General features: G+C 41.3%; 2 protein-coding genes across 4 annotated transcripts; one reads left to right on the top strand and one right to left on the bottom strand.

Annotated features, from left to right (window-relative positions):
* Positions 1 to 101: 101 nt before the first annotated feature.
* casp3a (caspase 3, apoptosis-related cysteine peptidase a) lies at positions 102 to 10,536 on the bottom strand. Of its 2 annotated transcripts, none has more exons than XM_048238132.1 (7): positions 10,393 to 10,536; positions 9,629 to 9,741; positions 8,820 to 8,959; positions 4,943 to 5,071; positions 3,675 to 3,850; positions 2,714 to 2,822; positions 102 to 2,384 (listed from the first exon to the last, which is right to left on the bottom strand). In XM_048238132.1, exons 2-7 carry the CDS (start codon positions 9,703 to 9,705, stop codon positions 2,155 to 2,157), a joined length of 861 nt encoding a protein of 286 aa, XP_048094089.1. In that variant the 5' UTR covers positions 9,706 to 9,741; positions 10,393 to 10,536; the 3' UTR covers positions 102 to 2,154. The 2 variants fall into 2 exon arrangements, with proteins under 2 accessions (XP_048094089.1, XP_048094096.1); XM_048238139.1 differs by having other exon boundaries at positions 9,629 to 9,864; positions 10,393 to 10,478.
* Positions 10,537 to 10,588: 52 nt separating this feature from the next.
* On the top strand, positions 10,589 to 24,488 carry primpol (primase and polymerase (DNA-directed)). Of its 2 annotated transcripts, none has more exons than XM_048238110.1 (14): positions 10,589 to 10,827; positions 11,142 to 11,363; positions 11,869 to 11,966; positions 12,196 to 12,334; positions 15,899 to 16,046; positions 16,312 to 16,393; positions 19,447 to 19,601; positions 19,827 to 19,989; positions 20,789 to 20,886; positions 21,503 to 21,589; positions 21,733 to 21,841; positions 22,735 to 22,817; positions 22,933 to 22,979; positions 23,743 to 24,488. In XM_048238110.1, the coding sequence occupies exons 2-14, from the start codon at positions 11,181 to 11,183 to the stop codon at positions 24,046 to 24,048; spliced, it is 1,698 nt and encodes a 565-aa protein (XP_048094067.1). In that variant the 5' UTR covers positions 10,589 to 10,827; positions 11,142 to 11,180; the 3' UTR covers positions 24,049 to 24,488. The 2 variants fall into 2 exon arrangements, with proteins under 2 accessions (XP_048094067.1, XP_048094077.1); XM_048238120.1 differs by having other exon boundaries at positions 10,590 to 10,827; positions 23,797 to 24,488.
* The last annotated feature ends 997 nt before the right edge of the window (positions 24,489 to 25,485 follow it).

Raw genomic sequence — 25,485 nt, 5'->3', positions numbered from 1 at the left:
GAACGTTTTTCACAATCTACCAACAGGTTGAAAACAGTCACACATTGAAATAAAAGGAATATTCTGTCCCTATTTTGTCATATGAAACTTCACAAAAGTGGTGCACTCACAGTTTTTTTTTTATTTCAACGGCTAGTTTTCACTCCCAATAAAAAGATACAATATTAAATGTCAATTTCACATTTTTGTTTTAAATTTCATTTTTAAAAATGTAAATATCCCATAGTTGCACATATGGTGCATAGTGCATGACTGCATAAAAAAATCAAATAACAGCACATTTCAATCTTCCTTTCTAGCTGGTAGGACATGGCCTTTTCAAAATCCCTTGAATGTATGCTGCTGGTGGCAAAGTTCACACCACGTCTACTATAACACAGTCACATCTGCTGGGCGTTATGACTGGTTTTCTGGTCCTCTCCAATTCTCTATAGACACACTGATTGTCCTCCTTATGTGAAACAAGAACTTGAGTTGGATGGGAATGTCTCTTGCATGTTAAGGCTCTGTAAGGAACACTTGGGATGTCTGTGGATTGATTTCCGCTGAGGATATCCTGTGTCTGTTTAACCAACAAATAATCATATATCTAGAGGCACAGTTTACAGCTGGACTGAAATAAAAAAAGTGAACCATTGGAATAAACTGCGTTTGACAGCACAGCAACAAGTCACTGAAAAAAAATCTATTTTGCCTGAGGAACCAGAGCAGTGATTAGGTGTTTGGTTAAAGGTGCCCTGAGCACTTGTGTTCACACCCATCTTAGGAAGGTGGTGAGGCCTTTAACTACATCATTACATATTTAAAGTACAAACTCACATTAGCAACACCTGCATAATGCTAATACATGACCAGCTAACACTGTCTGACATTCAGGGTTCCTACACATTTTCCATTTCAAAATTCCATACTTTTTCCCTACTCAAATTTCAAAAAAATTTCTGACCATATTCTCGACATTGCGGCAACTTCTGGTTTGGGATAACTCGGTGAAAACAAAGGTATGGACAACTGAAGTGAAATAAAAAATGACACTTAATATTCGTCCATTTAGCTGGGTCATTTTTAGTTGTATCTTGATGATGGGGACTGACAGTTAAGCTACACAACAGTAGGAATGGTTCATTATGACCTGAGTGAAGTGATTAGTACTGCAAATGCAATAGTCTGGAAACACAAATATTTATCCATACCCTTCTTTCTTTTTTCCATACTTATCCAGACCTGGAAATAACTAAAATCAAATTCCATACTTTTCCAGGTTTTCCATACTGCGTAGGAACCCTGGACATTTCATTTCAGTCAGACAATACAAAACCCCTGCCATCTCGTGTGGCTACTGAGGCAAAAGCACATTTTCTTAAGGAAAGTATAACTTTAGATTATGCGCTGCACGATTAACCAGAAAGATTCAAGCCTGCATGTGGTCATTGGCCATGATAAGCAAAAGTAGGGTATTAATGGCCAATAATATTTTTTTTTTAGTGCAGTGTACACCTAGTGCATTACATGCTAAACATTATTAAGAAACAGATTCTCTGAGTGCAATAGGCCATTATACAGGGTGCACTAAATCCCACTTAAAGAACAAACAATGGAAAAATGCCAACCAAAACAATGTTTACAGACTGGCTCCTGAATTAGTCTAGTCCACTGGTACAGGAATACTAGAGGTTACACTTCCAACTGTGATAATGGTAAGAATAACTGAATATTCATGATTGAATGTTCAAAGTTGAAGTAGAGACAGACAGAGAGAGAGAGAGAGAGACACACACACACACACTTTGCTGAAAAATAAAGAAATAATAATCCCTTTAAATTACATTGCAATGTAGAAATTGTGCTGTTGCAACCTGTTGTGTCCATGTAGTTCATGGAAAAATATTTTGACAGAAGCATCTAGTATCTTGAAAGTGTAGGGCTACTACGCAGCCTCAACCTGAAACCTAAGTATCGTACCACTGACGAATACCCAGAGTTATCTTACAAAAAGCCTTATTGATCTCAGAATGTGGTATACAAGATTTCCGAATGGCAGAAAAATGTAGCAACACATGTGACAAAAAGAGATTGTGTAAACGGTCAACAGGAAATAAATACATAAAAAAAAACAGTAACACCCAAAGAGAAAGAGCCAAACTTCTGAACCCTTTAAGATGTGAAGTACATCTCTTTGGTTAGCATCGACACAATGCAGGGGATCTGCTTTTTGGCATCAAAGCCGGGCATGTTGGAGACAGATTCAAAGTCCAGTGCCACCTTGTGGTTGACACGGGTCATGATGTGCATGAGCTCCAGCTCTCTGCCGTACTTGGTAAACATCTCACAAAGGGACTGCATGAACCAGGAACCTGTTGTAGTGTTCCTCCAGGAATAATAACCTGTGAGAATAACAGGTGGAAGGTGAGAGAGAAAGAAACGGTGTGTGTGTGTGTGTGTGTGTGTGTGTGTACACGAGTGAGAAAGCTATTGTGACAACATACTCAACAAACACAAACAGGCAAGGTTTTCACAGGTCTTGCTTGATACGTTGTGTATATGTGATCTTGTACATCTCACAGAAACTGAGCTCCTTTTAATAGCCACAAACTAATTTGCCTATACATTCCTCTGGATCTCAGCTCATTCAGTTCAAACGATCAGTTTGAGGGATTTTGAGGGTAGTGAATGGACAAACTCGGTGAGGATGAAGCTATGGGAGAGCATGTACCTGGTGCAGTAGAAAAGGCATACATGAAGTCAGCCTCCACAGGGATTCTCTCTGGGGAATCATTGCTGTCCACCTCGATCCCTCCATCCAGGTCAGTTCCTCTGCATGCCTGTGGGAAGGACACACACACACGTGCATAAACCATCCATTTCACCTTGTATAGCACTTCTCATGGTTTCTCACAGGCACACATACCGTATGTGTGGTGTGCACTGCACATATGTATTATACAAAAAGCAGAACGTGATCTCTATTTTGTGTCTCCTGGCCTTAGCCACAGATCTCATTTTCGATCAGTTGAACAGGACATGTCACACGCCTAACTCATCTCTAGTCATAAGCTTCCTGTGGCTGCCCACATCAAAGCTGGTGCTTGTCAACAGTCATCAACTTAACAGCCTCCTCTTGCTTGAAAACTCTCCTTCAGTTCTACAGTCCAACTTAACTACTTCTGTCACTACTTCTGTGCATCAGGCAGTGACTGATGGTCCCAACGCCATACAGAAACTAGATGTGCCGCATAGCGGTACATAACATTGCAATGGTACGGTGCTGCGTGTGCTGTCCAAATTCTGAACAAAAATATGTTCTAAAGCCACATTCATCATCATAATTATTCTCTACAAGGTCACAGACTTGTGCACACTTTGTCACTAAGACAAGATTGCAACAACTGACAAAGTATTATTTGGTGACACCTAAATGCATTGCAGAAGTATACTTCTTCCATTATACAGAAGTATACTTCTTCTATTATACACACTACTCTGCTGCATGCCTATATTTTTACCATAGTGTGCCATTGTGTGTTTAATTCCTCAAATATACACACACTCTAAATAGTCTTTAGTTTTGGCATGGCTTGTGGTTTCTTTGTCCCAGCCAGTACAGGGACTAGAGAGTATAAGCCATCATCACATAACAGGAGGGGCAGTGCTTTAGTGGTGCTGAAGTGTTGTACCTGAATGAAGAAGAGTTTGGGCTTGCCCACCAGAGATGTGCAGCGGTCCCCCCTAAACAGGCTGGTGAGAGTCTTCATCTCCACAGAACGGTCCGTGCCGAAAAACACGCCCTCGTCCCCGTGGCTCAGGAGCACACACACAAATGAGGCACAGTGACGGTGATCGTCCTTGGCAACTGTTCCAGAATTAATAATAAAGAATAATGTCAAAATGCTCAGTCAAATGAAACGGTTTAAAACTGAATGAACAGACATGCAGCACTCATTATATAAGTAAATACAGGTACACTTGACACTCAACAAACTGGTTCTTGCTAATGCTTTTCACACAGGAAACTGCAGATAGGAGTCATGTGTCAGTTTCAATTGTTCATTTGTTCAATTGTTAAATTGTTCATCCTGTGGTAGAGGTGTGGAAAATGTTGAGTACTTCTTCAGATGTATCGGTCAAAACACCTCATAACTTCCATATCTGAATTGTCATGCTTTTAAAACAAGCCTGTCAATTAAAAATACAACAATAATACCTCAATCTTTGCAATGTGGAAATACTTCCATAACATCAGTGGCAGACTCCTGTCTCGGTCATGCTCAACAAACAACCTGAAGAAGTAGTTTCCCTCCCTAAGCTATTCAGTTCTTCAATGCAACACAGGTGGCGGCTTGAAATTGTTTATTAGGCATGCATGACACTGGCCTGGAAATATCCAGACTTTCGTACGTATATTTCATTTGTCTGGCCACTTTCCATTGCCAAGCGTTAACTTCCTTGAAGGCGAGTACTCTGTTGAAGTTTAAAACTACTGGATCTGCCCAGAGCCACTCTGGATCTCCCATAACCAATCGCTAATCGCTCGGGTCGCGGACGTATGTCTGGCTCAAACTAAGCGCCGCGACCTCAACGTCATTGTTCTCAGCTATTCCCTCTGTTCGCTGATTGGACCTGCAGATTTTTGCAGGAGAAAACCCACGAATATACCGCAGACCCAGACAACGTACTGAAGGGAAATTAAAATTGAGCAGAAGTACGTAAGAGGGCGGAGTCAGGCTAGCATGACCCCGCCTATCTGTCCCAGCCTTTGTCCCTCTGCCTTGCCAAATCACATCTAGACGGGCAGTTACATTAGCCTCTATGCACAATCATCAAAAACAAAACACAAAGACGCCAACAGTTTTGGTCTCTGTGTTTTTTAGGCCTAATTTCCATTAATTTCACAGCTGTAATTGCATGTGTCCTTGTTTGCATGTGTCAAATAATATGTGATTACCTGCAGTTAAGACCTGTACAATCTGATCCACAGTCTGGTCATTGAACACCTTCACTTTGTAACCAAGTTTTCCAAACACCTTCATGGCATTTCCTGCATCCACGTCTGTGCCATTCCGCACATTCATGCCTTTAGGGAAAAGAACACAGACAAAACCTCTTAAGTCAAAAGGTGATCACTCACACATGCATGCCTGCACCTATTCACACTCACACACAATCGCTTGACATCTGACAGTGTTGTCAGCAGCTTGTTCTTTAAACTATTAATTTAACACCAGTCTACAAACCACTTCCAGTCTCCCCTGAGTGATTTTTTTAAAGAAACTCCCTTGTGTTTCTCTATAGCCTTCAAGCAATTTTTCTTTATAGCCTTAAATTTTTAAGATTTATCTTGCAATTTTATACTATTATTAGTATCATCGTCCGGTTCCGGCGCCGACGAGAGCATGTCGAGGTAGCTCCATGTCTTTTTACCATCTTTTGTTTACTTTTTACTAAGCAACTTTTTTGGATTACGCACTTTGAGGAGTGTTTTTATTCTATCCTATGGATATGGATCTATTACAGTGCTCCAGCGGCAGCAAACTTGTGTACACAAGGAATCAGCTGCTTGCAATACGACGGAATGCTGGTAGGGTTCAGTGTAGCTCGTTTGGACAGAGACAATAAACTTTCTGGCAAAAAGAAGGGAGGCGGACTGGTGCTGTACATTAACAATAGATGGTGCAATCCCGGACATGTTACAGTGAAGGAGACTGTATGCTGTAAAGATGTGGAGTTACTAGCGGTCAGTCTATGACCATACTACATGCCGAGGGAGTTCTCGCACGCCATTGTTGTTTGTGTTTACGTTCCGCCTCAAGCCCTCCCAGACACAGCGTGTGACGTCATTCACTCTACAGTCACTAGGCTCCAAACTCAGCACAGTGATGCCTTCTTTGCGATCTCTGGTGATTTCAACCACATTAAACTGGATTCCACCCTCACAAACTTTTACCAGTTTGTTGACTGCCCAACTAGGAAAAACAGGACAATAGACCTCATGTATGCAAACGTGAGGGATGCTTACAGTGCCACCCCCCTTCCCCCACTGGGGAAGTCGGACCATAACCTCATTCATCTTCAGCCAATGTACAAGCCAATGTACAAGCCAATAGTTCAGAGGCTACCAGTTGCCACGCGCACCTTCAGGATGTGGACACCAGAAGCGGAAGAGGCTTTGAGAGACTGCTTTGAGTCCACTGACTGGAGTATGCTACTGAATGGAGAGGACTTAGTCAGTAGTGCAATGTGTGACCTCCTCTATCTGAACTTCTATATGGACATTGTTGTTCCCACAAGGACTGTACGCTGCTATCCAAATAACAAGCTTGGATAACCAGTAATGTCAAGACCCTTCTCAATAGGAAAAGATGGCGTTTAAGGAGGTGGACATGGCAGAGCTGAGGCGAGAACAGGGGGAACTCAAGAATAAGCTGAAAGAGGCTAAGGAGGACTACAGAAGGAAGATGGAACAGAAGTTGCAAGAAAACAACATGAAGGAGGTGTGGGACTGTATGAAATCCATCACTGGCCTTAAGAAGAGCAGCAGCTCTGTGGAGGGAGACCTGGATCAGACACACAGACGCCATCAGACACACAGACCCCAGATGCACTCCCCCCTCCCCTCCCCCCCTCCACCATCACTGCAGATCAGGCTATCGCACCTCTCCCCCACATGGTGACCACGAGCAGTGCGGCAAAAATGGCCTCAGTCAACGGCCATCAGTCTCTAGCCACACGACAACCCTCTCAGAAGCACCCCTCCCCCATCATTACAGCTTCTGAAGTAAGTCATCTTTTAAAAAAACGTCATCCTCGTAAGGCAGCCGGGACTGACAAGACTGTGTCCAAGACTACTCAAGGCCTGTGCTGCTGAACTGGGGGAGCCACTGAAGCACATCTTCAACTGGAGTCTACGTCTCGGACAAGTTCCAACACTGTGGAAGAAATCATGTCTCACCCCCCTCCCTAAGAAGCCACACCCCAGTGAGCTTAATGACTTCAGGCCTGTCGCTGTAACATCACATGTGATGAAGACACTGGAGCGACTGGTCTTAGGTCTGCTCACACCCCAGGTACGGCATGCTCTAGACCCGTTACAGTTTGCATACCAGGAAAAAGCGGGTGTGGACGATGCAATCATTTATCTTCTACACAGGACACATTCTCACCTAGACAAGGGGAAAAGTGCTGTGAGAATCATGTTCTTTGATTTCTCAAGTGCTTTTAACACCATCCAACCCTTTCAGACTGGGAGACAAGCTCTTGCAGATGGGTGTGGACGCTCACCTGGTAACCTGGATTACCTGGATCTACATTATACTTTACGCTCCTATTTGTCCATATTATTTATGCTGGTCTCTAGACCTTATTATTGCACTGTTGCACTACTTTTTGCACCTTCACCATGACATTCACTCTCTTGAGCACCTTACCATGCACACATAACTAAAGGACTACTGTTGGACTACTTTTTGCACCTTCACCATGACACTCACTCTCTTGAGCACCTTACCATACACACAGAACTACAGGCCCCGTCACTACAAGCGTCTCATGCTTGATCACCCTCAAGCACACTGGATTTTTTACATTTAATTTATATAGTATATTTAGTTTTGTTAGTTTTTCTTATCTCCTACTGTCTCTATTGTACAGTGGAGTTTGGTTATATGTTTATACTTATATTTACCATTTCTGCTGTAAGTGATGTCTGTATGCTACTGAGACCCCCTGAATTTCCCCTTGGGGATCAATAAAGTATGTATGTATGTATGTATGTATGTATGTATGTGTGTCCTCGGTATTTTTTTTGTTTCGTTTCATTTATTAAGTAGGCTACAAATAGGCCTAGCCGACGAGACAATTATCTTTCGCATCAACGGACCCTGCTCCATCAGACCTGTTGTCCAGCACATCTCACAGATGCTCAATTAGATTGAGATCTGTGGAATTTGAAAGGCCAAGTCAACACCTTGAACTCGTTGTTGTGTTCCTCAAACCATTTTTTCTTTGTGGCAGGGCACATTATGCTACTGAAAGAGGCTACTGCCATCAGGGAATACTTTTTCCATGAAAGGGTGTACATGGTCTGAAGCCATGCTTAGGTAGGTGGTACATGTAAAAGTAACATCCACATGAATAGCCGGACCCAAGGTTTCCGAGCAGAACAATGCCCAAAGCATCACAGTGCCTCGCCAGTTTGCCTTCTTTCCATACTGCATACTGGTGCTATGTGTTGCCCAGGTAAACAATGTGCACGCACACATCTGGCCATCCACGTGATGTAAAAGAAAACGTGATTAATCAGGCCTGGCCCCCTTTTTCCATTGCTCCGTGGTCCAGTTCTGATGCTCATGCGCCCATTGCTCCGTGGTCCAGTTCTGATGCTCATGCGCCCATTGTGGCCACTTTCGGCAATGGACAGGGGTCAACATGGGCAGCCTGACTGTACTGTGTCTGTGCAGCTCCATACACAACTTATTGTGATGCACCGTGTGTTCTAACACCTTTCTATCAGGACCAGCATTAACTATTTCAGCAACTTGAGCTACAGTATCTTGTCTGTTGGATCGGGCCACACGGACAAGCCTTCTCTCCCCACCTGCATCAATTATCCTTGGCCGCCCATGACCCTGTTGACGGTTCACCGTTTTTCCTTCCTTGGACCACTTTTGACGCTCCTGACCTTCTGCAGACCGGGAACGCCCCACAAGAGATGGAGATTTGGAAATGCTTTGACCCAATCGTCTAGCCAGCACAATTTGGCAATGACAACTCTCTGCGCCATTTAAATCTTCAAGTTCAAGTGAACCATAGAAAATGTCGCTTACCTGTGCAGCGGTCAAAATTCTTGTTGTTAATGATGATGCAGTGACCCATACTGGGGAAGTTGAGGCTGTAGCGGAAGGAGTGGGACTTGGGCTTGGCATCAACCTGCATAGACTCTGAAGAACCAGCTGCCCCTTGTGCTCTGGAAAGATTTCAGTTTGGGACAAGAGAGAGAAGCACAAATATGGTGTGTATGGGAAAGTGTAATATCTTATGTACATTACATCTGATGGGCGGGCTGACTAGACAAGCATCTTGGTAACATGGTCAGAAATGTTTAAGGTGGACCAAATCATGGTCATCAAGTCATTAAATAACCAGCTTGTGACAATCAGGCAGCTACATGCCATGAAGTTAATACTGGGGCTGGCAGCGTTGGGATAACTGGGCTTGTGTCAAGAGCAAGCATTCAGTGGAAGTCAAGTGACCATGTGCATACTGGACATGAACTGATTTCTTCCACTTGGCAACTATCCAAGTAGTGCTTTCAGGACATGCACACAACACTAATAGGCTAAAGTGTTTGGTTCAATTAGTAGGCTAAAGTGTTTGGTTCAATTAGTAGGCTAGCCTAATGTCCAGACAAAGAACATGCAACTTAGGCAACAACGGAAACAAAACCACTGAGCAAAGGACACTTTTCCAAAGACCAGCGGTTTCACGCATGATACACACTCGTTTACAATAATAAATTGGCTAAATAGGCTAATAAAACATGCATCCTATATACTTCATAAAGATGGAAGACCTAAGTGTAGGACAAACATTGCATCAGCTAGGAGACCTGCATGGTAACAGAATATCGACTTACCCGGATTCATCTCCACGTCTGGCGTCAACGCAATCCCCATTTGCTCCGTTTGTACTGTTCGTTTCCACGCCAGACATGATAAGCAAACAGTACCGCAGCCAAATTGAATGAAACTGTAACGAGGAAAGGGAAACCTACGTTTATAGACCAAATCGTAGAGTCCAAGGCAGAATTATGGCTTTTCCGAATTCCTAATGTATAGCCATCCACTCCTCCACAGGTCTGTTTCTTTGTTGCTGAATAGTGTTGGGGTTAACCAATGAGAGCGTTCCGTGAGAAAAACAAGTACGATGATGTCACACTGTATAATACACAAAGGCTTAAGGATGGCTGTACGATAAATGACTAAGAAGATAAATCTATATTAAGATGATGGAGAGAAGTAAAATGTAGAAAGGGGGAAGACATGTTGACGCAGTAACAAAAGAGATGAAGCCACCGACACAGCCTTATGCAAATGTGTGGTGATGAACAGGCTACAAAAGTCTGCTACAACACATCGGTTAGGTTAAGTTAGTGCAGTGCAGCAGTCAGAGTTTCTCCAGCCCAGTCAACGCCCGATTCAAAACCGTTTTCATGCTGCAAAAGTTCAGCATTTCAGACGCACAACACACACAAATTACGCTCATTGGATTGTTCCAACCGTGGGGTCTCTTTGTTAAAATAAATGTTCATCATGCACATAAAAGGCATGCATTTGTTGTCAGGTCAGGAACAAATGTCCCAGCCAGACTATTAATTAAAAGACAGTAGACAACACTTACAAGTTGGTGGTCAAGCAAATAAAACACGAGTGTGACTGTAGCCTGTAGATGCGAACACAACCGAAGCACAAACTTCACAGACCGTAAAAGGCAGGAAGCCACCAGACCCTGAAGAGAGAGAGCACTGTTCCGCCTTCAGTTCAGTCTACGATTCCCAGAATCCTTTGCTTTATTTACGTCTGATGGGCTACTAAACATTCTCTGGCTGCTGCTTCAGGCGGGAGTTGCAGTGGCAATGTCAACTGTTTGCGATTTCTAAGTCTACTCTAAAGTACATTTTCCGTCAAAGTATGGTGAAATTTCGCTATTCTTTTGTATGAATTCAGTCACACCTGTATATTTCGGGAGTCGGGACATGTTAGGCCATCTTCAAGATTCGCCCAGTGGCTGGCTGGCTGGCTGTCAAAGTTAGCTGAAAGGAACCTGTTAACGAAGGTAGCAGAGAGCAATTTGCGCTTTTCACGAACATATATATATATATGTATAAAAATTATAATTTATCTGATAACGATTGAGTTGGACTTTCATGTAATAAAACGTAACCACTACCATAGGCTAGGCAGGTTATAATGCTCAGTACGCCGCCTTTAAGCTAGCCTGCCAGATTTTCTGTGTTGAGAACAGAAAATCTGGTCAATTAGTCTCGCTGAGACTAATTGACACAAACAGCTTAGTTTCAATACAAATCTTAAAATCAAGCAACGCGTTTTACACACTTTTATAAGTATTTAATCCTTGCATTAATACAGCAAAATATCAGAAAGGTGGCAAACCAATTTCCTGAGAAGATGAGAAAGAGAGAGTGGGGAGACAGATTGAGACAGGTGGAGAAGCTGGCTCATTCTTATCAACAGAGCCCCCTCTCCTCCCAGTACCAACCCCGATTGGCCCGGCCGTCCCAGCCCTCCCCAGTGTGGCATCTTTTCCACCGGCAAAGCCCTGCCCTGGTCTTCGCACAGACCTGCAAAGAGGTTGGTGTATGCATGCACTTTAGGATACAGAAGTGAGGGATGGTCTTGGGCTAGTGCCATCTGGTTTTATTTATCCTACCAGTGCACTGATTTTAATGGCACGGGAAGCCCACACCAGCCTAGCCTAACACAAATAACTTGGTTAGGCTAGTCTAGTTGTTTCAGTTCCTCTCCCCTACACCAGGGGTTTTCATCCAGTGGTCCCAGACAATGCATTCATAGGTTCTGCTCTATTGTGTTACATTCTCCAAATGTAACTTAAGGCACTTTGAGCTGCATTCTGTGTATGAAAGGTGTTATACAAATAAAGCTTATTATTATTAGGTTCAATGTATCACTGTATGTTATTCAGTTGTGGTCATCATTTAGCTTCCTTTGTCAGAATGGTGGTCCTTGGGTCACAATTAGTTGAAAACCCCTGCCATACACATTGGTATGCCATCCCAGTGTCGGTCATATATTGAAAGACAGCGTATCTGTTCCTTTTTCTTGTCTTGGTGTGAAGGATGTCCATGTGTTTGCTCTCGAGCGAGAAGGTGGTGGTTGCATGGGCCAGAGGATCTACCTGGTGACCAGTTACACTGAGCTGTGGCACTACTACAGGTAAAGATCACATAAGACCTCAGGGCATGGTGAAGGGAGGAAATATTAATTCACATTTGAATGGACAGAGCTGTGGAAGTTTACACATGCTTTTTGAATTTGACCCAATGTGGTTGAACTGTGTATTATTGTATGTGCTCACTGGTTTTGCTTAGGAGTACTGACCAAGAACATGTCACATTGCCTCCTTGCCAATGTACCCTGTAAAACCCCTTTCCCATTCAAACAGGACCTATAGACGGTCACTTATGCACTGCTATGAGGTGATCCCAGAGGGAGCTGTGTGTAAACTCTACTTTGACCTGGAGTTCCAGAGAGCATGGAACCCTGGCCTCAATGGGGAAACTATGGTGGCTCGCTTAATTCAGGTATATACTCTACTGTTTCTCTGCTGGATGTCACCCATACTGGGAAATAAGGCTATGTGACTTGTTTTGAGGTAGAGTAAGGGTCATAAGGGTTATTATCGCAATCATTTTCACCAAATCCAGTTAATACTGATGGTGCTGCCACTGCTACTAATACTACGATGACTATTATTATTACTACGATTATGACTATTTACTTTTAACAGCAGAGGATTTTGAAATTTAATTCTTAAGACAAGATTTCAAACATGTGTCAAATAGTGTTTTAATGTTTTAACACTGCAACAGCCAAAGGTCCATCATACCCTCAAATATAACAAAGAGGAAGGGTATGTAAAGCTTTGTAAGTTGTTAAAGACCCATATTGTTGGTTGGGTTGTCTGGTTGGTTGAAAATATGTAAAAAGTCTGAAATGTGTGGTGCCTACATTACATTAGATTCCATTCCATTGTTTCCAATACAACCCCGCACACCAGCATCAAACTTAACTGCGTCCGCTGTGACAAGTACGATTCAGTTCTATCTGCTGTCCCATCGTGCTGCACAACGCTGTTGCCTTGCATCCTGTTACAACATTCCAATTGAAAAAAATGTAGTCCAATTGATTTTGTTTCGCTAAGGCTTGCACCTATCTATCTATCTGCTCGCATTCATGCAATTAGGACACGGTGTTAGGCTACAACAGAAAAGGTTAATGTTCAGAGTGTTTCCTGTCCAGAGTGTTTTCTATGCTTTTATATACTGGATGTCTCTTCTCTCGATGCCAGAATTTTAAAGATCCTGTAAACCCCAACCGGAGATTTGTTTGGAAACACCTAGGTTGGAAAACTACAAGCAGTGTGAAGAATCCGCTTTCTGCTGTAGATTAGCACAAAATGCATATTTTGTTCACTTAACAGAGGTGTTTTCACTAATTACAGTCTGTTCTGTTATCCGAAGTCTTCTTCTTCTTCTTATTACAGTGCATGAAAATGCACTGTACTGTTATTCCAAGGCTTTTTCTTCTTCTTCTTCTTCTTCTTCTTATTCTTCTTCTTCTAATGCAGTTAATGCAGCTTAAACCGTGTAACGTAGAAACTTCATTCAAACTATGTTACGTAGGTCTTACTTAGGACATGTGGGCTTTGTATTTTTCAACTTTGTAACCTTTATACTTTTTAAACTATTAATTAAAAACTAGTCAAAATTTCCCCATAGACTTAACATGGGCTGATGACATCACAATAGAGCCGTTAAGCAATTAGAATCCTATGGCAGGTGTTCGGGCCACCTGGACCAACTGCCAGTCTCAGGCTTTAAGCATACAAACTGGCCCTATTAAGACTACACATCCTGTTCAACTGCTTCCTCTGCCAAAAACTGTTTCAAAATAAAAGTCCTCACTACAATATTTCACTGTTAAACAATTTAACGCTTTAAACTACTGAACTTTTTAACTGTTCAGCCATTGTAACTGTTACTTGTCATCAACTATGACTCCTACCCACTGTAGCTAGTTAGCTAAGTTAGCTAAGTAACATGGTTAGCATAGTTAGCATGCTAGCATGTTAGCACGCTAGTTAGCATTTTTAGCAAAACTGCTAAAAATGATTAGTTAAGTTAGCTAAGTCACATGGTTAGCATAGTTAGCAGGCTAGCATGTTAGCATGCTAGTTAGCATTTTTAGCAAAACTACTAAAAATGATTAGCTAAGTTAGCTAAGTCACATGGTTAGCATAGTTAGCATGCTAGCATGTTAGCATGCTAGTTAGCATTTTTAGCAAAACTACTTATAATGATTAGCTAAGTTAGCTAAGTCACATGGTTAGTAAAGTTAGCATGTTAGCATGCTAGCATGTTAGCATGCTAGTTAGCATTTTTAGCAAAACTACTTATAATGATTAGCTAAGTTAGCTAAGTCACATGGTTAGCAAAGTTAGCATGCTAGCATGTTAGCATGCTAGTTAGCATTTTTAGCAAAACTGCTAAAAATGATTAGCTAAGTTAGCTAAGTCACATGGTTAGCATACTTAGCATTTTAACATTGTTAGCATGCTAGTTAGCATACTTGGTTAACATTATTATCTTTGTTAACATAGTTAGCATAACTGCTAGCAAACATTAGAGCCATTCCAAGTGTCAGTTATCGTCAACTATCTACCTAAATAATTTAACCATTTAAACTATACACTTATTTAACTGTTCAGTCATTCCAACTATATTAAACCTCATCTACCTAGCAACCAATATAGTTTGTTTTTACTCTGTATGATATTTTACATCATATTTTTGCATTTTCATGCACTGTATTTCCTTCAGGAAATGCTTTTCTAGTTATTATTATTCTTCCCACCAAATTTCTGCGTCTAATTCAGCTTCAACCGTTTAACGTAGAAACTTTGTTCAAACTTTGTAACATAGGTCTTGAAAAGGACACTTGAGGAATGTATTTTTCACTTTTGTAAACTTTATACTTTTTGAGATATTAACAAAAACAAGCTTATTTTTCCCCATAGACTTTGCATTAGCACTATGACATCACAATGGACTAATTAACTTGATTTGCACCTGTATCAACTTCCAGCTGCTCACTACTAGGACCCATCAAAGGGCCAGTTAAACTGATCAGCACCTCTATCAACTGCTTTCTGCTTAACTAGGCCGATTCTCTGTGTCTCTCCATTCTACAAGGATATAAGGCACATTCCATCCAACTTTCTATCCATTCATCCTCTTCAAACCATTCACTCATCCACCCATTAAACCATCCATCAACATCCATTAAACAATCTGCCTATCAACATCCATTCAACTTTCTGTCTATCAACATCCATTACACTATCTACATTCAACTTTTAAACTATATACTCTGTCTCAGGCTTTAAGCATACAATCTGGCTCTCTTAAGACTACTATTTCCTCCTTCCCACAACTGTTTCAAAATAAATGTCCTCACTACAATAATTCACTATTAAATAATTTAACTATTTAAACTACTCAACTATTTAACTGTTCAGCCATTTCAACTGTCAGTTGTTATCAACTATGACTCCTGCCAACTGTTTCCAAATAAAAGTTTGTTTGCCATTTTATGTTAATATACAGTATGTTTATATTTTCATGCACTGGTCATTTCCTCGAAATTACATTTTCTAGTTAGCTCATTTATTTCCGGCTGAAGAGTTAATGAGGCTGAAGTGCTAATGAGGATCAGCTGGTTTAGAGAACGGTTTGAACAATATACATTAGGACAGCTGAGAGAGGTGGCACCTTTTCCCAGATTGGGCATGGCTTCAGCACAGTCCAAGGACCTGCCCACAGCATTTTAGAAGAAAATGTACAGGTCATTTTTTCATAATTTTGAAACCTAATTTAATATACTTTGCAATCTTTTTATTCATTCAGATTTGTCTTGGTGTGGTGTGAAACTCAGAACGCACATTTATTTTTTTAGTGGGTCACAGTCCCACAAAGTTGGCAGGAAGCATCACCAGCATAAACTCAGCTACTAAAATGTCAAGACAACATCAAATTGGCCTTTATCCAGGTGAATAGAACGCCTGTGTTTGTGTCCCCTCCCAACAGTATGTGTGTAAGAAGCTGCATGAGGCCTATGGGTTGAAATGCTCCAGCAGTGATGTGCTGAATTTGGACTCCAGCACAGAAGACAAGTTCAGCCGCCACCTGATCTTCCAGCTCCCTAATGCCACATTCAGGGACAACAGTCATGTTGGTAACGTTATAACATTTTACATTTCAAGTCACAATATATTCACAATAGGATTTCAGCTTATGGTAATATAAAAACAATGATTGCATGAAACAATCATTGCGGTACATCAGGCACTACACCTTCATACAACCCGTGCTGACTGTTCTTATCATCTAATTCAAGAGCTATTACCACCTTTCTGTAGCTTTCATTGCGACAACAAGGTATCATACTGAGTCATGTTCCGTCCTTATGTGTGTTTTACTGCCACTGTGTTTTACCACAGGTCGTTTCATTCATGCTATCCTTACACCGGTGAAAAACAGCAACCACCCAGAGGGGAGCTCTACCACCTGTACCAGTGAAGGGTAAAGCTGTAATTTTTTTAACGTAATATAATAGAGATACTGACATAAAATTCAACATAAATGCATGTCTTATGCTGCTCCTTCACCATCATCCCATGGTGTTTTATGGAAAGTGAATTGTTAAGTGTAGCACAGGTTTACAGAAGTTTACAGCATCTCAATCCAATGGAATCAATCCACCCTGTAATGCAGAAACGCAGCATTTTACGTACACACCTTAGAGATGGTATTTTTGCAGTATACATTGTATAATATGGGTCAATGACACATACAAATTGTCAATAGGCCAAATTGAAAAATAAGAATTTCTGTTGCAATTGATCAAACATTAAAGGAGAATTCCGGTGTGATATTGACCTAAAGTGTATTGAAACATGATACCGAGTGTGAACGTATGTCTCATAGCCCATCTCGGCTTGTCCCCTGCACTCCAAAATCTGGCGCTAGTTAGCCGATGCTACCAACAGCTTTTTCAATAGTGGTGCTTGCATCGGGACTAGCCATGCAAATAAATCACTGTTTTACACCCATTTACGAGGCTCAGTGTATCTCCACACTTCATTGGTAGACTTCCGAGGGCCCTGACATTTAAAACGAGACATTGAGAACTTTAAAAAAGCACTGGTAGTTTACTTACAAGACGATTTATACAGACAGTATCTTCACGAAGTTTAGCGTTTGCAGCCATCTTGAATTTAGTCCGCGATAAAGTCGAACACGCAAAGTAAGAATGAACAGGTATGATAAGGGATCAGATTCCAAAAATAATTCAGTGGAAATGCATGGATTCCAGTTTCTTCCAGTAGCAGCAACTGTAAACTGTAAGTAAACTACCAGTGCTTTTCTCAATTCTCAATTCAAAGTTCTCAATGTCTCGTTTTAAATGTCAGGGCCCTCGGAAGTCTACCAATGAAGTGTGGAGATACATTGAGCCTCGTAAATGGGTGTAAAACAGTGATTTATTTGCATGGCTAGCCCGATGCGAAGCACCACTATTGAAAAAAAGCTGTTGGTAGCATCGGCTAACTAGCGCCAGATTTTGGAGTGCAGGGGACAAGCCGAGATGGGCTATGAGACATACGTTCACACTCGGTATCATGTTTCAATACACTTTAGGTCAATATCACACCGGAATTCTCCTTTAAGAATGGTAGGTACACAAAAATGTTGGCCTGTGGTCCTGCTGTTGTTGCTCTGCCTCACCAGTTGCATCTACAACCCCAAAACAGAAAAAGTTGGGACATTGTGGGACACAAACGTGAATAAAAACAGAATGTAATAATCTGCAAATCTCTTAAACTTATATTTAGTTGCAAAAAGGACACAGACAACATATCAAATGTTGAAAATGACAAATTTGACTATTTTGTGGAAAATATATGCTAATTTCGAATTTGATACCAGCAACATGTTTCAAAAAAAGTTGGGACGGGGTAATAAAATGCTGGAAAAGTTGTGTAAGATAAAGAAAACAAAGGGAAGAATGTTTCGCAACTACCGGTAATTAGGGTAAGTGGCAACACGATTGGGTATGAAAAAGAGCATCCCAGAGAGACAGGGAAGTAAAGATGTAGGGGTAAACTTGTGTAAACTTATGTGCACAAATGATGAAACAATGACATTTTAATGCTTCTTAACATGATATTGTGAAGTATTTGGGGAGTTAATCATCTACAGGACATAATATTATTAAAACATTCAGAGAATCCAGAGAAATCTTTGCAAACAAGGGAAAGAGCTGAAAAACACATTGGATGGCCGTGGTCTTTTGGACCTCAGATGGCATTGCATCAATACCAGACCTGTTTCCAGACCTGTCATTGTATGAGCTCAGGAAAACCTCTGATAACCACTGTCTATGTGCACAGTTTAATATCAATTCAAAAACTGCAGCCAACATTGTAACAGCTAAAATTGTATTGAGACATGATACAGAAAATACCACCCTCTTATCTGGGCCTGGGCTTGTTTAAAATTGACTGAGGTAACGTGGAAAAAGGTCCTGTGGTTAGACCAATCAAAGTTTGCCATTCTTTTTGGAAATCATGGACTCATCTGGGCTAAAGAGGAGAGGGCCTATCCAAGTATCCAACCTATCCAACTTGTTTTAGTGCTCAGTTAGAAACCCAACATCTATGACGGTGTGGACGAGCCTAAGTGCCTACAGCATGGGCATCTTGCACATTTGGCAAAGCACAATCAATTCTGAATGATGTATACAGGTTTTGAGCAACATATACTGCCATCCAGGCAATGTCTTTTCCAGGGACGACCTTGAATACAATGCCAAAATGAATTCTGCACATATTTAAATAGTATTTCTCCATAGAGGAAGAGTCCAGGTGCTAAGATGGCCTGTCTGCCGTCCAGATTTGTCAAATTAGCTGCATAATGGAATGAAAAGCATGACTAAGAATACCCCATACAGTTGAGCAACTGAAATCCTATATTGGGGAGTAATGGGACAAAATTTCATTCTCAAAACTGTAGCAAATGGTCTCCTCAGTTCATTAACATTTACAGAATTTTGTTAAATGAAGAGGTGAAGCAGCACAGTGGTAAACATGCTCACGTCCCAACTTTTTTTTAAACATGTTGCTGGCATTAAATTCAAAATTAACATATATTTCCATGAAATAGTCCAAATTTTCATTTTCAACATTTGATATGTTGTCTATGTCCATTTTGCTGCTAAATATGGGTTTACGAGACTTGTATATTATCACATTCTGTTTTTATTTGCATTTTACACAACGTCCCAACTTTTTCTGTTTTGGGGTTGTATATCAGCTGTAAGGCCAGGAAACCCCCCTGCTGAAACCTTCCCCTCCTCCTGTTTCTCTTCCTGTTTTGATTTTGGCCATGCATTGTTTTGAGGCTTCCTTCTGATGGTATTTTGCACCTGTTCCTATTGTGGCAATATACTGCATTTGCAGTTGCATGATTGATGCGTGACCCATGGTTGTGCGCTGCAGTGCAGACTGTAAATAATGCAGTGTTTATTTGTGCTGGTGTGAGATTGCTGAGTCTGACATGTGATCTGCTTACTGCAGTATAGACCCACTCACTGCCATGGAGTATATTCCCAACACGGACAGAGGCATGCTGGGAAGTCCGCAGCCCAAGAGGCAAAAGCATGGGGAGGATGACCTCAGCTTTCTGTCGGTGAAAAACAAAGAGGGACAGATTCAGCTGTTTGTTGACCTCGGTGTGCATTTTAACTCGTTATACATTTGACATTTTACATCATCAGGATTTTTTTCAGCATTCAGAATTTTAGTCTTAATTGAAACATAGATTGAAAAAGCTTGCTGTGAAACTGCAGGTTTATAGATTCTGACAGTAGAAGAGTTTAGAGTCTGACAGTTGTATTTATACTTTAGATACTGTAGATTTTTTGCAACAGACTACTGTTTTGTGCATTTGGTTGTAGGGGTCTATACCAAGAACAGAAACTTTAGGCTATACAAGTCGTCAAAGCTGGGGAAGAATGCAGCCCTCGTAGTTGCCGAGGACAACCAGTTTATTCCAAAACCTGACAGGCATCTTACTATGGAGGAGAACATCTTTCAGGCATCTTTGATCAGCAATGTGAGGTACCTGATCCTGTTGGCATGGATACAGTCATCACCCACCTTTTATAAACATTTACGTTCACAAATTAAGCAAATCTCCAGTTTGAAACCTAGAGACTTAGCTAACCTTTGATAAGAGCTGAATATCTTTGAGCCCCAGCTGTCCCAGATAGCCCTCTCACATAGGCCTCCAGACACTTCTGCTAACAGCTGTTATTGTGTGTGTGTGTGTGTGTGTGTGTGTGTGTGTGTGTGTGTGTGTGTGTGTGTGTGTGTGTGTGTGGTGAAAGAGAAGGTCTGGGTGTGTCAACTTAAAGCAAGTTGCTGCAAGTCGGCAGTGTTTATTTGGAAGGACATGTGACTGCCTGGCATTCCTTCTGCTTGGATTGCATTAAATCCAGCCACAGACTACAACACAGACACAGACTAACATACTCTCATAGCAGCTCTACACCACCTCCCGTTGGATAGATTAAGTAACAGTAAGCAGTAAGGAATGACTCTAATGGAAGCTTATCGGCCGCACTTTTCTATATAAAGTTTTTTTCTCTAACTAAATAAGGGAAATGCCTCACTGAGCATAAGCAGAAGTTTCTCATAGAGGCAGTATACTTGTTTCTAACACTGACACAGAATAAGAAGTCTGCTATAAATAGAAGAACTAACACCCAGTGAAAAGCAGGTGAATTGACAGAGAAATGGAAATTGAGCGTTCAAAATATTAAAGTGTTCTCTTGCCTTTTGTTTAGTTTTGACAAAGCAAACCTTCAAAGAAAGCCTGTGCATCTGAAAGCTAATTTTGACTTCTTTCTGGCCATAGTTACACAGGGCAAAGGATTTTGACGTGGGACGCCTCCGAGTTGGGAAATCCCAAAGGGCCTCGGCCAGAGGGCTCCTCCAGAGCACACGCCAGCCCAGGTACTGGAGCAGAGTCCATCACTGACACGACTGCATTGAACTCAGTGGTAGTTGTTAGAGGGTAGGGTGGTGTAAACTAATACTCCTGAAATTCTAGAAAGAGTTGCATAAGTAATGGTATAACAACCAACAGCTTCAGGCACTGTCAAAGATATACCGTACTGTAAGCGTTCAGCAACATTAATGTTTCACTTTGAATGGGACATCTATTCTTTATCTTTATAAAATATATTTATTATAAAATTGGGTGACACTTTACTTGACAGTATCGACATAAGAGTGACATGACACTGTCATGAACACATGACAGTGTTATGACACATGAACCCTAACCCTAACGCTAATCCTAACCCTAACTCTAACCCTAAACCTAACCCTAACTTATTATGACAAAAACCGAATGTCACTTAATAACAGAAGCGTTGTGTCATAAACTTGTTTATGACACATTCATGACAGTGTCATATCACTCTTATGTTGATACTGTCAAGTAAAGTGCAACCTAAAATTGTTTCTTGGATTCACGTAACATTCATCCACCATTGTGTGCATGGAGAAGCAACCTACCACCAAACACTTACATTTTCCTCTCCTGATCAACCTCGTGTTTCATCAGATTGTGTTGGAGGCTACCAGTACTCCCCCTACAGAGAAGTGGATGACTTTGTGTTGACACTGGTGTGCAAAGATAACATCAAAGGAAGTAAGTATCTAGAGCTGCACACTTTCCTGAAATTATTAGGTTGGTTTAATCAGGACATGCTGTTCTCATTTGTATACATTATTTTTGAATAGCTGTGACATGCAGTTGTGGCAGTTTGATTGTCACTGCACCCTTTTGCTCAGGTATACGGCAGTGGAACTACTTTGTGTCAGAGCAGCTGCTAGTCTATGACATTCTGCACTACCGCTGGTGCTACAACGTGGGGCGCTTTCACAAGAGCAACAACATCATGTGAGTATTGCCTGCCAAGAGGACCTCCATTTCATACCTACACTCAGTCTGCTCCCTAGACTCTTTATGGCTACATGCTAACAATCAGCTTTGTCTTTTCAGATTATTACTATTATAACAGGTTGTGATCGACTATGCTCTGTAATGAAATGTGTCCCTTAGAATATCAAAAGAGAACACAGCAAATACGACAATTATGGCTTCTGGAAAATGTTTTCTCACACAGCTCAAGCAAGCTCTCAGTCAACCTCACTCATTCACACTCAATGTGTGAACAAAACAAGTGTGATGTCCCACAGGCGCATTTAATGTCCTTGCACACACACTGCACACGTACCAAGCGCCACCCGGTCTCTCCAAACACAAACAAGCAAAACTTGGCGACAAAATGTGAACAAAAGGATCCACGGTCAAGTCCAATCCAACTGAAGAAGCAAAATAAAAATAAAATCTCCAAACAAAAAGGAAAAATAACCAAAGCCTTCAATGAAAAAATAACCCCAGCCATAAAAACCTTAAAGGATACTTGTCATTGGTGTCAACCGCAGTTCCACACACAGCTGACAATTGACTGACAGGTCAACTATGTCAGCTGATGGCTCTGACAATCAGCTGACTCCCTTGACATGCCACTGTCATCAACCTCCCCAATAGTAAACAAAAGAACACATCCAAAATAAACATTCATGATTCACACGTAGGACTGCAGACAAGGACATGGATGGAAACAAGAATGTGGAGTGCACTTAGTTGGATGTTCAATTTAAATTACATCATGATGTTTAAAGTGACTCCTAAATACACATATGTGGTGGTGCTACAACATGACCCATCACTTTGATTAGTAATTCACAGATAGTTCTTGCCCTCTGACCTTGGTTTGACCTTTACAGGATCCTAGTGGATCTGAGAGAGGAGGTGTGGTATCAGAAGTGCTACGACCCAGAGTGCAGGAGACAGAACTACAGATCCTCCAGTAGGTCCCTACAGCCAAACAGTCCACTTAATGGTCCATTAAAGGCTAGCGGATTTTGTTTTTTCCCCACTTACTGAAGAACAACTGTGAAATATTTATTCTCCTTCTGCCTCAGATTACCCACTGCCAGAAGATATCTGCATCAGTCATCTACTCAAAGAGGTCAGACACACTGCCCAAACATCACACTGAGCATGTAGCTATAATCCAGTGCAATTATTAGATGCTTAGAATGTGTTTTGTCATTTAGTATGTCAAATGCCTGTAGTCTGTGATGAACTTGCTCAAGTACTTTAGCTTTCCTGTTGAATACTCGTTTAAGGTCAGACAACTAACCTAAACCACTGCAGCTACTACTTCCTAGTGTGCCTCTCAGTCTGATGTGGTATTTACCATAGATATTAGAAAGCTAGATACCGCATTGGGCTCGAGTTCTATTAGGTGGCATACGTAAACGTGGCCGCCATATTGCTGGGGGCAACACGTTTACTGTCTATGGGCAACACTTGCAGCAATCAGATACACCTGTTTGATTTTCAGTCAGAGTCACATGCTTCTCCATTGACCTTATTGATTGCCGCCACCAAGATGGCGACGATCCTATTTACATACGTTCGGGAGCCCAATGCGGTATCTAGCTTTCTAATATCTATGGTATTTACTGCGCAATGTAGACTTTCTTGTTGAAATTAGTGTGGGTCAGTCTCACGTCAAGTGATATCACTACCTTTCCATAGCTGGTCTCTCTTTGGCCACAGCTTTTTTTTTGTGAATAACAGTTTTTTATTTTTTGAATACAGACAAATCCAAATACAACCTAACCAAAACACATCACATCCTACATCCTAACCAAAACACATCACCACAAACAAAATCACCTTGGTTGCACAAAGATGTAGTCCACATATAAGATGTCTTGTGTTAGGAAGAACTGACCACAGCTTTGACTGATTGGTGTCACGTGACACACGTCATTCAGGATGAGGACCAGCTGTATCTGGTGGATGACGAAGGGAACATTGAGCTCAGCCAGAGACCATGTCCTGAGGCATCACCAGAAGGGGGCAAACCGGAGAGCAGTGGCCAGGTGGGAGACAGCGCAGGCTGGGGAGACTGGGCTGAGGATGACCCCTGTTACCTAGAGGCCCTGGAGGAGGTGGAGAGGAGCAGTGAGGAGGTGTCTGATGAGCTGCTGCTCATGGCAGCAGATGATTGGGAGAACAGCTCATGACAACGGAGACAAGCCCATGGGCACAGACTGAGAAACTGGGGCCATACAAATCCAGTCCGTTGTCTTTATCTCTATCAAAAAGAGTGACAATGTTATGGGGCAGAAACTTATTTAATGTTTATTTAGAAGTGCAATAACTGTTAAGCAAGTGTGAATCAATAAGTAATAAGCTTGCATCAATAATTCTGACAGAATGTTGGAGATTTTTCCATTGGAGTGGTTTTAAAATTCATTTAAGTTGATGAAAAAATATCACCACATAACATCTTAAGAGCACACGCATAGAATAGAGTGAATTAAAAGAGGCCAGGCCAATGTCAAATACACACAAAATAGTGTTTATTTGGTATACCTTGAAATATGGAAATATATGCATCTTACATTTGTACAAAAATGTGATAGACCAAGACATTAAAATTTGACATGTCCTTGTTCCAGGAGATGCGAGTTTAGGTTTTCACTGCCTCTGTTCCACGGACTCCTCCCCCTCTAACTCATTGTACAACCATTTCCCATCATGCTGTGCTTCTCACATTTTTTTCCAGTTGTCCAAGTTTGTCACAGCTACATTTAAATGCTTGGCATCGAAAGCTCAATTCCGACCATATATAAATGGCTGTTGTTCCTGATTTAATTATTTTAGAATAATTTAAACAAAGGCTAGCTGACATTAACATTCAGCATTGGTGTCCATTATGCTTGCAGTGGGCATCAGGCTGTACAAACCCAGTCAGCCCTCGTACAATTGTTTATGAAGCTCTTTGAGAATGGCTTGGATCTGATGTTGAAACTCTGGGACACGTTTTCATGAAGACATTTCATTTTGTCATAAACTCCCTTTGTGCTTTCTGGGTCACTTACGCCTCAATAATTTAGATAGTCTTTGAAGGTCACTTGGAGACTGGACATTACAGGCACAAGAGAACAGATAGTGCTAATACTACTGAGCAGCCATCTAATATTAGTGCTGGTCACATTTACAGTCTAGTAAATATGATCACATTCCTTTGAAGGGAAAGGTTATTATAATTCTATTCTGAAGTCCTGTTGAAAAGAGGACTACATCTATCAGAGATCAGAGTCTTATGATCAGAGTCTTAAGTAATCCATTGAACTTAACTTGAATTTTGCATACTTATGACTTGTTTACTATTGACACTAAATTCCCCAAATGAATCACCTGAAGTGCCAGGTATAAAGAAATTGTTGGTATGAGGATATAGCCTAGAAATCTAGACGCACCCTAGCAGCAGCAAATTAGATTTGCTGCCAGGGCTAGTCTAGCAACTCTCCGTTGGCTTGTGAGCTCGAAAAATTAAACTTCTATCAGGCCAATCAAATCGTATATAGAGTCGTTAGGTGGGCTTAACATAATGATTGATGGCAGAGTTGCAACGGTTTGACTTGAATTCCCTGCTACTTGAAAACAAATAAGAT

The sequence above is a fragment of the Alosa alosa genome, chromosome 1, assembly GCF_017589495.1.
Source record: "Alosa alosa isolate M-15738 ecotype Scorff River chromosome 1, AALO_Geno_1.1, whole genome shotgun sequence".
Lineage (NCBI taxonomy): Eukaryota > Metazoa > Chordata > Actinopteri > Clupeiformes > Clupeidae > Alosa > Alosa alosa.
This window is presented reverse-complemented; position numbering and strand designations above follow the sequence as displayed.

Coding starts and splice junctions, on each gene's coding strand:
- casp3a (XM_048238132.1), bottom strand. CDS start 9,705: ATGTCTGGCGTGGAAACGAACAGTACAAACGGAGCAAATGGGGATTGC. Junction 3,851..4,942: donor TGTACAGGTCTTAACTGCAG/GTAATCACATAT, acceptor ATTCTGGAACAG/TTGCCAAGGACGATCACCGT. Junction 2,823..3,674: donor CCAAACTCTTCTTCATTCAG/GTACAACACTTC, acceptor TCCTTCCCACAG/GCATGCAGAGGAACTGACCT.
- primpol (XM_048238110.1), top strand. CDS start 11,181: ATGAGAAAGAGAGAGTGGGGAGACAGATTGAGACAGGTGGAGAAGCTG. Junction 11,364..11,868: donor TCGCACAGACCTGCAAAGAG/GTTGGTGTATGC, acceptor CTTGGTGTGAAG/GATGTCCATGTGTTTGCTCT. Junction 21,842..22,734: donor CACAAGAGCAACAACATCAT/GTGAGTATTGCC, acceptor TGACCTTTACAG/GATCCTAGTGGATCTGAGAG.